This window comes from Falco cherrug, chromosome 3 (genome assembly GCF_023634085.1).
Source record: "Falco cherrug isolate bFalChe1 chromosome 3, bFalChe1.pri, whole genome shotgun sequence".
Classification (NCBI taxonomy): domain Eukaryota; kingdom Metazoa; phylum Chordata; class Aves; order Falconiformes; family Falconidae; genus Falco; species Falco cherrug.
Genome location: NC_073699.1, coordinates 13,893,387 through 13,909,635, shown reverse-complemented (window position 1 = coordinate 13,909,635; position 16,249 = coordinate 13,893,387). Strand labels below are relative to the sequence as shown.

At 60.4% G+C, this 16,249-nt stretch overlaps 4 protein-coding genes across 4 annotated transcripts; all 4 read right to left on the bottom strand.

Annotated features, from left to right (window-relative positions):
• Positions 1-1,806: 1,806 nt before the first annotated feature.
• Positions 1,807-2,118, bottom strand: LOC129735701 (feather keratin-like). Its single transcript, XM_055705867.1, has one exon. The coding sequence runs from the start codon at positions 2,107-2,109 to the stop codon at positions 1,807-1,809; it is 303 nt and encodes a 100-aa protein (XP_055561842.1). The 5' UTR covers positions 2,110-2,118.
• Positions 2,119-6,085: 3,967 nt separating this feature from the next.
• LOC129735674 (feather keratin-like) lies at positions 6,086-6,658 on the bottom strand. The gene has a single exon (XM_055705740.1). The coding sequence runs from the start codon at positions 6,647-6,649 to the stop codon at positions 6,347-6,349; it is 303 nt and encodes a 100-aa protein (XP_055561715.1). The 5' UTR covers positions 6,650-6,658; the 3' UTR covers positions 6,086-6,346.
• Positions 6,659-10,886: 4,228 nt separating this feature from the next.
• Positions 10,887-11,198, bottom strand: LOC129735702 (feather keratin-like). The gene has a single exon (XM_055705868.1). It carries the CDS (start codon positions 11,187-11,189, stop codon positions 10,887-10,889), a length of 303 nt encoding a protein of 100 aa, XP_055561843.1. The 5' UTR covers positions 11,190-11,198.
• A 4,228-nt stretch (positions 11,199-15,426) lies between these two features.
• LOC129735704 (feather keratin-like) lies at positions 15,427-15,738 on the bottom strand. Its single transcript, XM_055705870.1, has one exon. The coding sequence runs from the start codon at positions 15,727-15,729 to the stop codon at positions 15,427-15,429; it is 303 nt and encodes a 100-aa protein (XP_055561845.1). The 5' UTR covers positions 15,730-15,738.
• Positions 15,739-16,249: the final 511 nt, after the last annotated feature.

Here is a 16,249-nt window from a genome sequence, read left to right as displayed (position 1 = left end):
GTGGTGTCCCTCAGGGGTCCGTGCTGGGGCCAGTATGATTTAACATCTTTGTTAGGGCCACGGACAGTGGGCTGGAGTGTGCAGCCTCGGCAAGTTTGCGGATGACGCCAAGCTGAGTGTTGCGGTTGATGCTCTAGAGGGAAGGGATGCCATCCAGAGGGACCGTGGCAGGCTTGGGAGGTGGGCCTGTGCAAAGCTCATGGAGTGCCACGAGGCCAAGTGCCAGGGGCAATCCCAAAGATGGCTGCAGGTCGGGCGGTGAGTGCATTGAGAGCAGCCCTGCGGAGAAGGACTTGGGGGTATTGGTGAATGGAGAACTGAGTATGAGCCGGCAACGTTCGCGCGGAGCCCAGAAAGCCAGTCGTATGCCAGGTTGCGTCAAAAGCAGCGTGGCCGGCAGGTCGAGGGAGGTGATTCTCCCTCCCTACTCGGCTCTGGTGAGAGTGGAGTACTGCATTCGGCTCTGAAGGCCCCCAGCATAAGAAAGGCATGGACCTGCTCGAGCGGGTCCAGAGGAGGGCCACAAAGATGAGGAGGAGGTGCAGCACCTCCCCTTTGCAGACAGGCTGAGAGAGTTGGGATCGTTTAGCCGGGAGAAGAGGAGGCTTTGTGGAGACCTTGCAGCGGCCATGCGGTACTTTGAGGGGGCCCTCAGGAAAGGTGGGGAGGGCCTCTGGACCAGGGAGTGTAGTGATAAGACGACAGGTAACGGATTTAACCTGAGAGAGGGTAGCTTTAGGTTAGATATGAGAAAGAAATTCTTTCCCGTGAGGTCGGTGAGATGCTGGAAGAAGTTGCCTAGAGCAGCTGTGGCTGCCCCCTGCCTGGAGCTGTTCAAGGCCAGGCTGGATGGTGCTTTGAGCAAGCTGGTGTGGTGGAAGGTGTCCCTGCCCATGGCAGAGGGCTTGGAGCTAGATGATCTTGAAGGTCCCTTCCAACCCAAACCCCTTGACGACTCTATCCCCTCCCTGTTCTTACCTCGACCCACAAACCGTTTTGTTGTGTTCTCTCTCCCCTTTCCAGTTGAGGAGGGGGAGTGACAGAGCGGCTTGGCGGGCACCTGGCATCCAGCCAAAGTGAACCCAGCGCACAGGAGGAGCTTGCGTCAGAGGCATGGGTGGAAGTGCATTAGCGTGTCCAAGCCTTTGTTTGGGCAAGTGAAGGGCTTGTGTCACGGGCTGGAAGCCCACCGGCTTGCCAGCAGGTGGTGTTGCTGCGGCGATACTTCCTAAGAGAGGTCTTGTGGTCCTTGTCCACCCACCCCGATGGCCTGTTGAGTCCCGGTTCTGTGCCGGGTGAGGCTGGAAGAGCCTTAGAAGAAAGGAAGAGGAGGCACCTGAGGCTGGCATGCGGGAGAACTTTATTGAGGCAAAGGAGTGAAATGGCAGGAGCACCAAGGGGAAGGGAGCGGGTCTGAGGTGCAAGTAGGGCGGCCGTCAGCCGAGGGCTCCTTTCCTTGCAGTAGACTTTTCCAGAGCACCGAGGTCTTCCTGCCTTGCAGTGGGAGCAGCGCGGCGGAGGTGCCCCGGTGGTCTTTGGCTTGTGAGAAGGTGTTTGCAGCAGAGAGTACCGGATGTAGCTGTAGGGGCGATGCAAAGAAGACAGTGGGAGAAGAGGAGGAGGTAGGTAGCTCATGTTTCCAGGCACCGCGGGCTGGCCCCTTCGCTGCTTGCTTTGTGCCTTGAGGGGCGGAGGAGCCACGGACGGCGAGCCCATGTGGCAGCAGGAGCCTGAAGGTAGGTCCTCAATCCGTGACTTGGCTTCTAGCGTGTGGTTGGCTGGTATCAGGCGTGGTGTAAGGAGCCCTTAGCAGGGGTAGCAGGCTCTTCTGGCACCATAGCAGCCCAGGCCTCCGAAGCCATAGCCGAAGCCGCCGGAGGAGACGGGCACTCCCTGGGAGCTGAGGATGTTGCCCACGGCAGCCGATGAGGACGATCCGACGGCGGTGCTCTGGGGGAAGGAGCTGAGGATGGGTCCCGGCAGGGTGACCAGCACGGCGGGAGGCTGGATGACGACGCGGGATTCTTCGCACTGCCTGACGCAGGGCTCGTTGCAGCTGTTAGCCAGCGGGGTGGGTCCGCAGGGGCTGCAGAGGTTGTTGCAGGCCATGTCTGTGGTGTTGAGGGGCCCTGTAAGAGAGGGTGTTGAGGAAGCGGAGGGTGGTGGGGGCGCGAGGGGTGGCGTTACAGGAGGGCAGGGGAATGTGGAGGCACGGTGTGGGGCTGCGGGGAGCGCGGCGGTGGGGAGGCGTCGGCACTGCTGAGTCTGGAGGCAGCGCGCGCTGGAAGAGATGGGGCGGGTGCGGCAGGAGAAGGAGGGGAAGGGGCTTCAGGCTCACCTTGTTGACCGCGGAGGAGAAGGCACCAGGAGCAGCGTGTGAGAGAGAGAGGTGCTGGGCCAGCTTTTATGCTGGACCCTGAGGGGCGGGACAGCCTTTGCACAACGCGGTGTTTTGCAGCAAGAAGCTGTTGCGTGCCACAGCCTGGTGAGTAATGAGGGGGGGTGTGCGTTTTTCCCCCGTAGTTCTGCAATGTAGTGTCCTCCACTTGAGGACATGTCCACTTGGTCCTGGCGGCAGCTTTGAGGTGCAAATATTAGAGGCCAAAGGCTTGGTGTTGATGGCGCGTGTCAGGGCATGCAGAACATGTGACCGAAGCCTAGGAGGGGTGGGGTGTCGTCAGTGAGGTCATGCTGTGGCACTCGTGTGGTGTGTTTTGTGGGTGCGCTGGGAAGGAGGGGCTCCTTTTCCTCGCAGCCCCGGAAGGTTGGTCTGGGCTTTCTGCTGTTGCGGGCAGGAGTGGCGGCCCCCTCAGTGGCATTTGCTCCGTGCCTGCCTTGCTGCCAGCTTGCTAAGCCTGCCTTGAGGCCTGGCCTTTGCCATTGAGCGTGCTCTGTGCGTGCCTTGGTGCCCGCCTTGCTTGTAAGGTTGTAGCTGGGAGAAAGGGGCCTGCGTGTCCGGGCTTGTGCCCCCTGGGGTCCGTCCCTGGGGGTGTCGGTGCGGGCAGAGGCAGAGAAGGCCTTTTTGGGAGAGCAGGCCGCCATCCCGGCAGCCCTGGCCGAGAGCTCGCCGGTCCTGTGACGTGGGGAGCCCTGCCTGGCTCCACCAGTGCTGGTGCTGCCCGTTCTGTAGCGAACCCCTTAGCTGTGGTGGCACGTTTGCAGCCTGGTGTCTGGCGTGCCACAGTGCTTGATGTGGGCCAGCTCACCAAGGCAGGTGAATTTCTGGAGAGCCCGTGAGTGTGGCGAGAGGCAGAGGTGGAGTGGGAGCGGCAGGCGGGGGAGGCTGGGGAGCCAGGGCCTTTGGGCTCTTTACTTGGGGTGAATGCCGAGGAGGGGAGGCCATTTCTCTGCACAGTGTGAGACGGGCAGAAAGAGAATTTGGAGATTGCCGAGGGTGGTTGGACGTAAGCACGCTGCACGGCACAGCAGAGCGAGGCCCTGGTGGTGGTGGATGCATGCCGAAGGGTCGATGAATGGCAAGGCCTGCCCCAGTTGAGCCGGGATGAGCATTTTGCAGGCTGTGTGTGGGGCGAGCCGTTGTTGTTGCTGAGGAAGAGGAAGGGAGTGGGAAGGTGTGCCTTGGGACTGGATGTACGGAAGTCCCTGGGTCCTGATGAGTCAGAGCCACGAATGCTGGGGGAGCTGGCTGATGTCCTTGGGAGGCCACTCTCAATCATCTTTTAAAGGTCATAGCTCCTGGGGGCAGTTGCGGGTGTCCAGAAGATTGCTCTTAGGCCTCCTGTCTTGCAGAAGGGCGGGAAGGAAGATGTGGGAGAGCAGAGGCTGGTGAGCCTGTCCTTGTTGCCAGGGGAGGTGATGGAGAAAATCCTCCGCGGAAGCGTTGCCAAGCTGCTGAAGGACAAGCAAGTGATGAGGAGCCGTCGGCATGGATTTACCAAGAGGGAATCGTGCTTGACTGACCTCCCTGTCTTCTGTGTTGGAGTGGCTAGCTTTGTGGACAAGGAGAGAGACGTGGGTGGTGTTCACTTCAGCTTTGTAGAAGAGTCTTTGACGCTGTCTCCCCTTGCGCGCTCACAGGCGCTGGGGGCAGCCGTGTTCAGCATCCTCGTCTGTGATCCGGGCAGTGGGATGGAGCGTCCCCACAGCAAGCTGGCAGGTGGTAACCCTCCTTTTCAGAAAGGTCAAGAGGAAGACCCAGGTTAACGACAGGTCGGTCAGCGTCACCTCCGTGCCTGGCGGGATCGTGGAGCAGATCCTCCTGGAAAGTATGCCAAGGCACCTGGAAAAGGGAGGCGTGACTGCTGACGGCCAACATGGCTTCACAGAGGGCAAAGCGTGCCTGACAAATGGGGTGGCCTTCTATGACAGGATTAAGGCATTGGTGGGTAAGGGAAGAGCGACTGGCGTCACGTCCCTGGACTTGTGCAGAGCATTTGATACTGTCCCGCGCAAGATCCTTGTCTCTGAAATGGAGAGATGCGGACTTGGTGGGTGGACCGCTCGGTGTGTGATTGGCTGGATGGGTGCTCTCAATGAGTTGCAATGAAAGGCTCGATGTCCGAGTGGAGCCCAGTGATGAGTGGTGTCCCTCAGGGGTCCGTGCTGGGGCCAGTATGATTTAACATCTTTGTTAGGGCCACGGACAGTGGGCTGGAGTGTGCAGCCTCGGCAAGTTTGCGGATGACGCCAAGCTGAGTGTTGCGGTTGATGCTCTAGAGGGAAGGGATGCCATCCAGAGGGACCGTGGCAGGCTTGGGAGGTGGGCCCGTGCAAAGCTCATGGAGTGCCACGAGGCCAAGTGCCAGGGGCAATCCCAAAGATGGCTGCAGGCCGGGCGGTGAGTGCATTGAGAGCAGCCCTGCGGAGAAGGACTTGGGGGTATTGGTGAATGGAGAACTGAGTATGAGCCGGCAACGTTCGCGCGGAGCCCAGAAAGCCAGTCGTATGCCAGGTTGCGTCAAAAGCAGCGTGGCCGGCAGGTCGAGGGAGGTGATTCTCCCTCCCTACTCGGCTCTGGTGAGAGTGGAGTACTGCATTCGGCTCTGAAGGCCCCCAGCATAAGAAAGGCATGGACCTGCTCGAGCGGGTCCAGAGGAGGGCCACAAAGATGAGGAGGAGGTGCAGCACCTCCCCTTTGCAGACAGGCTGAGAGAGTTGGGATCGTTTAGCCGGGAGAAGAGGAGGCTTTGTGGAGACCTTGCAGCGGCCATGCGGTACTTTGAGGGGGCCCTCAGGAAAGGTGGGGAGGGCCTCTGGACCAGGGAGTGTAGTGATAAGACGACAGGTAACGGATTTAACCTGAGAGAGGGTAGCTTTAGGTTAGATATGAGAAAGAAATTCTTTCCCGTGAGGTCGGTGAGATGCTGGAAGAAGTTGCCTAGAGCAGCTGTGGCTGCCCCCTGCCTGGAGCTGTTCAAGGCCAGGCTGGATGGTGCTTTGAGCAAGCTGGTGTGGTGGAAGGTGTCCCTGCCCATGGCAGAGGGCTTGGAGCTAGATGATCTTGAAGGTCCCTTCCAACCCAAACCCCTTGACGACTCTATCCCCTCCCTGTTCTTACCTCGACCCACAAACCGTTTTGTTGTGTTCTCTCTCCCCTTTCCAGTTGAGGAGGGGGAGTGACAGAGCGGCTTGGCGGGCACCTGGCATCCAGCCAAAGTGAACCCAGCGCACAGGAGGAGCTTGCGTCAGAGGCATGGGTGGAAGTGCATTAGCGTGTCCAAGCCTTTGTTTGGGCAAGTGAAGGGCTTGTGTCACGGGCTGGAAGCCCACCGGCTTGCCAGCAGGTGGTGTTGCTGCGGCGATACTTCCTAAGAGAGGTCTTGTGGTCCTTGTCCACCCACCCCGATGGCCTGTTGAGTCCCGGTTCTGTGCCGGGTGAGGCTGGAAGAGCCTTAGAAGAAAGGAAGAGGAGGCACCTGAGGCTGGCATGCGGGAGAACTTTATTGAGGCAAAGGAGTGAAATGGCAGGAGCACCAAGGGGAAGGGAGCGGGTCTGAGGTGCAAGTAGGGCGGCCGTCAGCCGAGGGCTCCTTTCCTTGCAGTAGACTTTTCCAGAGCACCGAGGTCTTCCTGCCTTGCAGTGGGAGCAGCGCGGCGGAGGTGCCCCGGTGGCCTTTGGCTTGTGAGAAGGTGTTTGCAGCAGAGAGTACCGGATGTAGCTGTAGGGGCGATGCAAAGAAGACAGTGGGAGAAGAGGAGGAGGTAGGTAGCTCATGTTTCCAGGCACCGCGGGCTGGCCCCTTCGCTGCTTGCTTTGTGCCTTGAGGGGCGGAGGAGCCACGGACGGCGAGCCCATGTGGCAGCAGGAGCCTGAAGGTAGGTCCTCAATCCGTGACTTGGCTTCTAGCGTGTGGTTGGCTGGTATCAGGCGTGGTGTAAGGAGCCCTTAGCAGGGGTAGCAGGCTCTTCTGGCACCGTAGCAGCCCAGGCCTCCGAAGCCATAGCCGAAGCCGCCGGAGGAGACGGGCACTCCCTGGGAGCTGAGGATGTTGCCCACGGCAGCCGATGAGGACGATCCGACGGCGGTGCTCTGGGGGAAGGAGCTGAGGATGGGTCCCGGCAGGGTGACCAGCACGGCGGGAGGCTGGATGACGACGCGGGATTCTTCGCACTGCCTGACGCAGGGCTCGTTGCAGCTGTTAGCCAGCGGGGTGGGTCCGCAGGGGCTGCAGAGGTTGTTGCAGGCCATGTCTGTGGTGTTGAGGGGCCCTGTAAGAGAGGGTGTTGAGGAAGCGGAGGGTGGTGGGGGCGCGAGGGGTGGCGTTACAGGAGGGCAAGGGAGTGTGGAGGCACGGTGTGGGGCTGCGGGGAGCGCGGCGGTGGGGAGGCGTCGGCACTGCTGAGTCTGGAGGCAGCGCGTGCTGGAAGAGATGGGGCGGGTGCGGCAGGAGAAGGAGGGGAAGGGGCTTCAGGCTCACCTTGTTGACCGCGGAGGAGAAGGCACCAGGAGCAGCGTGTGAGAGAGAGAGGTGCTGGGCCAGCTTTTATGCTGGACCCTGAGGGGCGGGACAGCCTTTGCACAACGCGGTGTTTTGCAGCAAGAAGCTGTTGCGTGCCACAGCCTGGTGAGTAATGAGGAGGGGTGTGCGTTTTTCCCCCGCAGTTCTGCAATGTAGTGTCCTCCACTTGAGGACATGTCCACTTGGTCCTGGCGGCAGCTTTGAGGTGCAAATATTAGAGGCCAAAGGCTTGGTGTTGATGGCGCGTGTCAGGGCATGCAGAACATGTGACCGAAGCCTAGGAGGGGTGGGGTGTCGTCAGTGAGGTCATGCTGTGGCACTCGTGTGGTGTGTTTTGTGGGTGCGCTGGGAAGGAGGGGCTCCTTTTCCTCGCAGCCCCGGAAGGTTGGTCTGGGCTTTCTGCTGTTGCGGGCAGGAGTGGCGGCCCCCTCAGTGGCATTTGCTCCGTGCCTGCCTTGCTGCCAGCTTGCTAAGCCTGCCTTGAGGCCTGGCCTTTGCCATTGAGCGTGCTCTGTGCGTGCCTTGGTGCCCGCCTTGCTTGTAAGGTTGTAGCTGGGAGAAAGGGGCCTGCGTGTCCGAGCTTGTGCCCCCTGGGGTCCGTCCCTGGGGGTGTCGGTGCGGGCAGAGGCAGAGAAGGCCTTTTTGGGAGAGCAGGCCGCCATCCCGGCAGCCCTGGCCGAGAGCTCGCCGGTCCTGTGACGTGGGGAGCCCTGCCTGGCTCCACCAGTGCTGGTGCTGCCCGTTCCGTAGCGAACCCCTTAGCTGTGGTGGCACGTTTGCAGCCTGGTGTCTGGCGTGCCACAGTGCTTGATGTGGGCCAGCTCACCAAGGCAGGTGAATTTCTGGAGAGCCCGTGAGTGTGGCGAGAGGCAGAGGTGGAGTGGGAGCGGCAGGCGGGGGAGGCTGGGGAGCCAGGGCCTTTGGGCTCTTTACTTGGGGTGAATGCCGAGGAGGGGAGGCCATTTCTCTGCACAGTGTGAGACGGGCAGAAAGAGAATTTGGAGATTGCCGAGGGTGGTTGGACGTAAGCACGCTGCACGGCACAGCAGAGCGAGGCCCTGGTGGTGGTGGATGCATGCCGAAGGGTCGATGAATGGCAAGGCCTGCCCCAGTTGAGCCGGGATGAGCGTTTTGCAGGCTGTGTGTGGGGCGAGCCGTTGTTGTTGCTGAGGAAGAGGAAGGGAGTGGGAAGGTGTGCCTTGGGACTGGATGTACGGAAGTCCCTGGGTCCTGATGAGTCAGAGCCACGAATGCTGGGGGAGCTGGCTGATGTCCTTGGGAGGCCACTCTCAATTATCTTTTAAAGGTCATAGCTCCTGGGGGCAGTTGCGGGTGTCCAGAAGATTGCTCTTAGGCCTCCTGTCTTGCAGAAGGGCGGGAAGGAAGATGTGGGAGAGCAGAGGCTGGTGAGCCTGTCCTTGTTGCCAGGGGAGGTGATGGAGAAAATCCTCCGCGGAAGCGTTGCCAAGCTGCTGAAGGACAAGCAAGTGATGAGGAGCCGTCGGCATGGATTTACCAAGAGGGAATCGTGCTTGACTGACCTCCCTGTCTTCTGTGTTGGAGTGGCTAGCTTTGTGGACAAGGAGAGAGACGTGGGTGGTGTTCACTTCAGCTTTGTAGAAGAGTCTTTGACGCTGTCTCCCCTTGCGCGCTCACAGGCGCTGGGGGCAGCCGTGTTCAGCATCCTCGTCTGTGATCCGGGCAGTGGGATGGAGTGTCCCCACAGCAAGTTGGCAGGTGGTAACCCTCCTTTTCAGAAAGGTCAAGAGGAAGACCCAGGTTAACGACAGGTCGGTCAGCGTCACCTCCGTGCCTGGCGGGATCGTGGAGCAGATCCTCCTGGAAAGTATGCCAAGGCACCTGGAAAAGGGAGGCGTGACTGCTGACGGCCAACATGGCTTCACAGAGGGCAAAGCGTGCCTGACAAATGGGGTGGCCTTCTATGACAGGATTAAGGCATTGGTGGGTAAGGGAAGAGCGACTGGCGTCACGTCCCTGGACTTGTGCAGACCATTTGATACTGTCCCGCGCAAGATCCTTGTCTCTGAAATGGAGAGATGCGGACTTGGTGGGTGGACCGCTCGGTGTGTGATTGGCTGGATGGGTGCTCTCAATGAGTTGCAATGAAAGGCTCGATGTCCGAGTGGAGCCCAGTGATGAGTGGTGTCCCTCAGGGGTCCGTGCTGGGGCCAGTATGATTTAACATCTTTGTTAGGGCCACGGACAGTGGGCTGGAGTGTGCAGCCTCGGCAAGTTTGCGGATGACGCCAAGCTGAGTGTTGCGGTTGATGCTCTAGAGGGAAGGGATGCCATCCAGAGGGACCGTGGCAGGCTTGGGAGGTGGGCCCGTGCAAAGCTCATGGAGTGCCACGAGGCCAAGTGCCAGGGGCAATCCCAAAGATGGCTGCAGGCCGGGCGGTGAGTGCATTGAGAGCAGCCCTGCGGAGAAGGACTTGGGGGTATTGGTGAATGGAGAACTGAGTATGAGCCGGCAACGTTCGCGCGGAGCCCAGAAAGCCAGTCGTATGCCAGGTTGCGTCAAAAGCAGCGTGGCCGGCAGGTCGAGGGAGGTGATTCTCCCTCCCTACTCGGCTCTGGTGAGAGTGGAGTACTGCATTCGGCTCTGAAGGCCCCCAGCATAAGAAAGGCATGGACCTGCTCGAGCGGGTCCAGAGGAGGGCCACAAAGATGAGGAGGAGGTGCAGCACCTCCCCTTTGCAGACAGGCTGAGAGAGTTGGGATCGTTTAGCCGGGAGAAGAGGAGGCTTTGTGGAGACCTTGCAGCGGCCATGCGGTACTTTGAGGGGGCCCTCAGGAAAGGTGGGGAGGGCCTCTGGACCAGGGAGTGTAGTGATAAGACGACAGGTAACGGATTTAACCTGAGAGAGGGTAGCTTTAGGTTAGATATGAGAAAGAAATTCTTTCCCGTGAGGTCGGTGAGATGCTGGAAGAAGTTGCCTAGAGCAGCTGTGGCTGCCCCCTGCCTGGAGCTGTTCAAGGCCAGGCTGGATGGTGCTTTGAGCAAGCTGGTGTGGTGGAAGGTGTCCCTGCCCACGGCAGAGGGCTTGGAGCTAGATGATCTTGAAGGTCCCTTCCAACCCAACCCCTTTGACGACTCTATCCCCTCCCTGTTCTTACCTCGACCCACAAACCGTTTTGTTGTGTTCTCTCTCCCCTTTCCAGTTGAGGAGGGGGAGTGACAGAGCGGCTTGGCGGGCACCTGGCATCCAGCCAAAGTGAACCCAGCGCACAGGAGGAGCTTGCGTCAGAGGCATGGGTGGAAGTGCATTAGCGTGTCCAAGCCTTTGTTTGGGCAAGTGAAGGGCTTGTGTCACGGGCTGGAAGCCCACCGGCTTGCCAGCAGGTGGTGTTGCTGCGGCGATACTTCCTAAGAGAGGTCTTGTGGTCCTTGTCCACCCACCCCGATGGCCTGTTGAGTCCCGGTTCTGTGCCGGGTGAGGCTGGAAGAGCCTTAGAAGAAAGGAAGAGGAGGCACCTGAGGCTGGCATGCGGGAGAACTTTATTGAGGCAAAGGAGTGAAATGGCAGGAGCACCAAGGGGAAGGGAGCGGGTCTGAGGTGCAAGTAGGGCGGCCGTCAGCCGAGGGCTCCTTTCCTTGCAGTAGACTTTTCCAGAGCACCGAGGTCTTCCTGCCTTGCAGTGGGAGCAGCGCGGCGGAGGTGCCCCGGTGGTCTTTGGCTTGTGAGAAGGTGTTTGCAGCAGAGAGTACCGGATGTAGCTGTAGGGGCGATGCAAAGAAGACAGTGGGAGAAGAGGAGGAGGTAGGTAGCTCATGTTTCCAGGCACCGCGGGCTGGCCCCTTCGCTGCTTGCTTTGTGCCTTGAGGGGCGGAGGAGCCACGGACGGCGAGCCCATGTGGCAGCAGGAGCCTGAAGGTAGGTCCTCAATCCGTGACTTGGCTTCTAGCGTGTGGTTGGCTGGTATCAGGCGTGGTGTAAGGAGCCCTTAGCAGGGGTAGCAGGCTCTTCTGGCACCATAGCAGCCCAGGCCTCCGAAGCCATAGCCGAAGCCGCCGGAGGAGACGGGCACTCCCTGGGAGCTGAGGATGTTGCCCACGGCAGCCGATGAGGACGATCCGACGGCGGTGCTCTGGGGGAAGGAGCTGAGGATGGGTCCCGGCAGGGTGACCAGCACGGCGGGAGGCTGGATGACGACGCGGGATTCTTCGCACTGCCTGACGCAGGGCTCGTTGCAGCTGTTAGCCAGCGGGGTGGGTCCGCAGGGGCTGCAGAGGTTGTTGCAGGCCATGTCTGTGGTGTTGAGGGGCCCTGTAAGAGAGGGTGTTGAGGAAGCGGAGGGTGGTGGGGGCGCGAGGGGTGGCGTTACAGGAGGGCAGGGGAATGTGGAGGCACGGTGTGGGGCTGCGGGGAGCGCGGCGGTGGGGAGGCGTCGGCACTGCTGAGTCTGGAGGCAGCGCGTGCTGGAAGAGATGGGGTGGGTGCGGCAGGAGAAGGAGGGGAAGGGGCTTCAGGCTCACCTTGTTGACCGCGGAGGAGAAGGCACCAGGAGCAGCGTGTGAGAGAGAGAGGTGCTGGGCCAGCTTTTATGCTGGACCCTGAGGGGCGGGACAGCCTTTGCACAACGCGGTGTTTTGCAGCAAGAAGCTGTTGCGTGCCACAGCCTGGTGAGTAATGAGGGGGGGTGTGCGTTTTTCCCCCGCAGTTCTGCAATGTAGTGTCCTCCACTTGAGGACATGTCCACTTGGTCCTGGCGGCAGCTTTGAGGTGCAAATATTAGAGGCCAAAGGCTTGGTGTTGATGGCGCGTGTCAGGGCATGCAGAACATGTGACCGAAGCCTAGGAGGGGTGGGGTGTCGTCAGTGAGGTCATGCTGTGGCACTCGTGTGATGTGTTTTGTGGGTGCGCTGGGAAGGAGGGGCTCCTTTTCCTCGCAGCCCCGGAAGGTTGGTCTGGGCTTTCTGCTGTTGCGGGCAGGAGTGGCGGCCCCCTCAGTGGCATTTGCTCCGTGCCTGCCTTGCTGCCAGCTTGCTAAGCCTGCCTTGAGGCCTGGCCTTTGCCATTGAGCGTGCTCTGTGCGTGCCTTGGTGCCCGCCTTGCTTGTAAGGTTGTAGCTGGGAGAAAGGGGCCTGCGTGTCCGGGCTTGTGCCCCCTGGGGTCCGTCCCTGGGGGTGTCGGTGCGGGCAGAGGCAGAGGAGGCCTTTTTGGGAGAGCAGGCCGCCATCCCGGCAGCCCTGGCCGAGAGCTCGCCGGTCCTGTGACGTGGGGAGCCCTGCCTGGCTCCACCAGTGCTGGTGCTGCCCGTTCCGTAGCGAACCCCTTAGCTGTGGTGGCACGTTTGCAGCCTGGTGTCTGGCGTGCCACAGTGCTTGATGTGGGCCAGCTCACCAAGGCAGGTGAATTTCTGGAGAGCCCGTGAGTGTGGCGAGAGGCAGAGGTGGAGTGGGAGCGGCAGGCGGGGGAGGCTGGGGAGCCAGGGCCTTTGGGCTCTTTACTTGGGGTGAATGCCGAGGAGGGGAGGCCATTTCTCTGCACAGTGTGAGACGGGCAGAAAGAGAATTTGGAGATTGCCGAGGGTGGTTGGACATAAGCACGCTGCACGGCACAGCAGAGCGAGGCCCTGGTGGTGGTGGATGCATGCCGAAGGGTCGATGAATGGCAAGGCCTGCCCCAGTTGAGCCGGGATGAGCGTTTTGCAGGCTGTGTGTGGGGCGAGCCGTTGTTGTTGCTGAGGAAGAGGAAGGGAGTGGGAAGGTGTGCCTTGGGACTGGATGTACGGAAGTCCCTGGGTCCTGATGAGTCAGAGCCACGAATGCTGGGGGAGCTGGCTGATGTCCTTGGGAGGCCACTCTCAATTGTCTTTTAAAGGTCATAGCTCCTGGGGGCAGTTGCGGGTGTCCAGAAGATTGCTCTTAGGCCTCCTGTCTTGCAGAAGGGCGGGAAGGAAGATGTGGGAGAGCAGAGGCTGGTGAGCCTGTCCTTGTTGCCAGGGGAGGTGATGGAGAAAATCCTCCGCGGAAGCGTTGCCAAGCTGCTGAAGGACAAGCAAGTGATGAGGAGCCGTCGGCATGGATTTACCAAGAGGGAATCGTGCTTGACTGACCTCCCTGTCTTCTGTGTTGGAGTGGCTAGCTTTGTGGACAAGGAGAGAGACGTGGGTGGTGTTCACTTCAGCTTTGTAGAAGAGTCTTTGACGCTGTCTCCCCTTGCGCGCTCACAGGCGCTGGGGGCAGCCGTGTTCAGCATCCTCGTCTGTGATCCGGGCAGTGGGATGGAGCGTCCCCACAGCAAGTTGGCAGGTGGTAACCCTCCTTTTCAGAAAGGTCAAGAGGAAGACCCAGGTTAACGACAGGTCGGTCAGCGTCACCTCCGTGCCTGGCGGGATCGTGGAGCAGATCCTCCTGGAAAGTATGCCAAGGCACCTGGAAAAGGGAGGCGTGACTGCTGACGGCCAACATGGCTTCACAGAGGGCAAAGCGTGCCTGACAAATGGGGTGGCCTTCTATGACAGGATTAAGGCATTGGTGGGTAAGGGAAGAGCGACTGGCGTCACGTCCCTGGACTTGTGCAGACCATTTGATACTGTCCCGCGCAAGATCCTTGTCTCTGAAATGGAGAGATGCGGACTTGGTGGGTGGACCGCTCGGTGTGTGATTGGCTGGATGGGTGCTCTCAATGAGTTGCAATGAAAGGCTCGATGTCCGAGTGGAGCCCAGTGATGAGTGGTGTCCCTCAGGGGTCCGTGCTGGGGCCAGTATGATTTAACATCTTTGTTAGGGCCACGGACAGTGGGCTGGAGTGTGCAGCCTCGGCAAGTTTGCGGATGACGCCAAGCTGAGTGTTGCGGTTGATGCTCTAGAGGGAAGGGATGCCATCCAGAGGGACCGTGGCAGGCTTGGGAGGTGGGCCCGTGCAAAGCTCATGGAGTGCCACGAGGCCAAGTGCCAGGGGCAATCCCAAAGATGGCTGCAGGCCGGGCGGTGAGTGCATTGAGAGCAGCCCTGCGGAGAAGGACTTGGGGGTATTGGTGAATGGAGAACTGAGTATGAGCCGGCAACGTTCGCGCGGAGCCCAGAAAGCCAGTCGTATGCCAGGTTGCGTCAAAAGCAGCGTGGCCGGCAGGTCGAGGGAGGTGATTCTCCCTCCCTACTCGGCTCTGGTGAGAGTGGAGTACTGCATTCGGCTCTGAAGGCCCCCAGCATAAGAAAGGCATGGACCTGCTCGAGCGGGTCCAGAGGAGGGCCACAAAGATGAGGAGGAGGTGCAGCACCTCCCCTTTGCAGACAGGCTGAGAGAGTTGGGATCGTTTAGCCGGGAGAAGAGGAGGCTTTGTGGAGACCTTGCAGCGGCCATGCGGTACTTTGAGGGGGCCCTCAGGAAAGGTGGGGAGGGCCTCTGGACCAGGGAGTGTAGTGATAAGACGACAGGTAACGGATTTAACCTGAGAGAGGGTAGCTTTAGGTTAGATATGAGAAAGAAATTCTTTCCCGTGAGGTCGGTGAGATGCTGGAAGAAGTTGCCTAGAGCAGCTGTGGCTGCCCCCTGCCTGGAGCTGTTCAAGGCCAGGCTGGATGGTGCTTTGAGCAAGCTGGTGTGGTGGAAGGTGTCCCTGCCCACGGCAGAGGGCTTGGAGCTAGATGATCTTGAAGGTCCCTTCCAACCCAACCCCTTTGACGACTCTATCCCCTCCCTGTTCTTACCTCGACCCACAAACCGTTTTGTTGTGTTCTCTCTCCCCTTTCCAGTTGAGGAGGGGGAGTGACAGAGCGGCTTGGCGGGCACCTGGCATCCAGCCAAAGTGAACCCAGCGCACAGGAGGAGCTTGCGTCAGAGGCATGGGTGGAAGTGCATTAGCGTGTCCAAGCCTTTGTTTGGGCAAGTGAAGGGCTTGTGTCACGGGCTGGAAGCCCACCGGCTTGCCAGCAGGTGGTGTTGCTGCGGCGATACTTCCTAAGAGAGGTCTTGTGGTCCTTGTCCACCCACCCCGATGGCCTGTTGAGTCCCGGTTCTGTGCCGGGTGAGGCTGGAAGAGCCTTAGAAGAAAGGAAGAGGAGGCACCTGAGGCTGGCATGCGGGAGAACTTTATTGAGGCAAAGGAGTGAAATGGCAGGAGCACCAAGGGGAAGGGAGCGGGTCTGAGGTGCAAGTAGGGCGGCCGTCAGCCGAGGGCTCCTTTCCTTGCAGTAGACTTTTCCAGAGCACCGAGGTCTTCCTGCCTTGCAGTGGGAGCAGCGCGGCGGAGGTGCCCCGGTGGTCTTTGGCTTGTGAGAAGGTGTTTGCAGCAGAGAGTACCGGATGTAGCTGTAGGGGCGATGCAAAGAAGACAGTGGGAGAAGAGGAGGAGGTAGGTAGCTCATGTTTCCAGGCACCGCGGGCTGGCCCCTTCGCTGCTTGCTTTGTGCCTTGAGGGGCGGAGGAGCCACGGACGGCGAGCCCATGTGGCAGCAGGAGCCTGAAGGTAGGTCCTCAATCCGTGACTTGGCTTCTAGCGTGTGGTTGGCTGGTATCAGGCGTGGTGTAAGGAGCCCTTAGCAGGGGTAGCAGGCTCTTCTGGCACCATAGCAGCCCAGGCCTCCGAAGCCATAGCCGAAGCCGCCGGAGGAGACGGGCACTCCCTGGGAGCTGAGGATGTTGCCCACGGCAGCCGATGAGGACGATCCGACGGCGGTGCTCTGGGGGAAGGAGCTGAGGATGGGTCCCGGCAGGGTGACCAGCACGGCGGGAGGCTGGATGACGACGCGGGATTCTTCGCACTGCCTGACGCAGGGCTCGTTGCAGCTGTTAGCCAGCGGGGTGGGTCCGCAGGGGCTGCAGAGGTTGTTGCAGGCCATGTCTGTGGTGTTGAGGGGCCCTGTAAGAGAGGGTGTTGAGGAAGCGGAGGGTGGTGGGGGCGCGAGGGGTGGCGTTACAGGAGGGCAGGGGAATGTGGAGGCACGGTGTGGGGCTGCGGGGAGCGCGGCGGTGGGGAGGCGTCGGCACTGCTGAGTCTGGAGGCAGCGCGTGCTGGAAGAGATGGGGTGGGTGCGGCAGGAGAAGGAGGGGAAGGGGCTTCAGGCTCACCTTGTTGACCGCGGAGGAGAAGGCACCAGGAGCAGCGTGTGAGAGAGAGAGGTGCTGGGCCAGCTTTTATGCTGGACCCTGAGGGGCGGGACAGCCTTTGCACAACGCGGTGTTTTGCAGCAAGAAGCTGTTGCGTGCCACAGCCTGGTGAGTAATGAGGGGGGGTGTGCGTTTTTCCCCCGCAGTTCTGCAATGTAGTGTCCTCCACTTGAGGACATGTCCACTTGGTCCTGGCGGCAGCTTTGAGGTGCAAATATTAGAGGCCAAAGGCTTGGTGTTGATGGCGCGTGT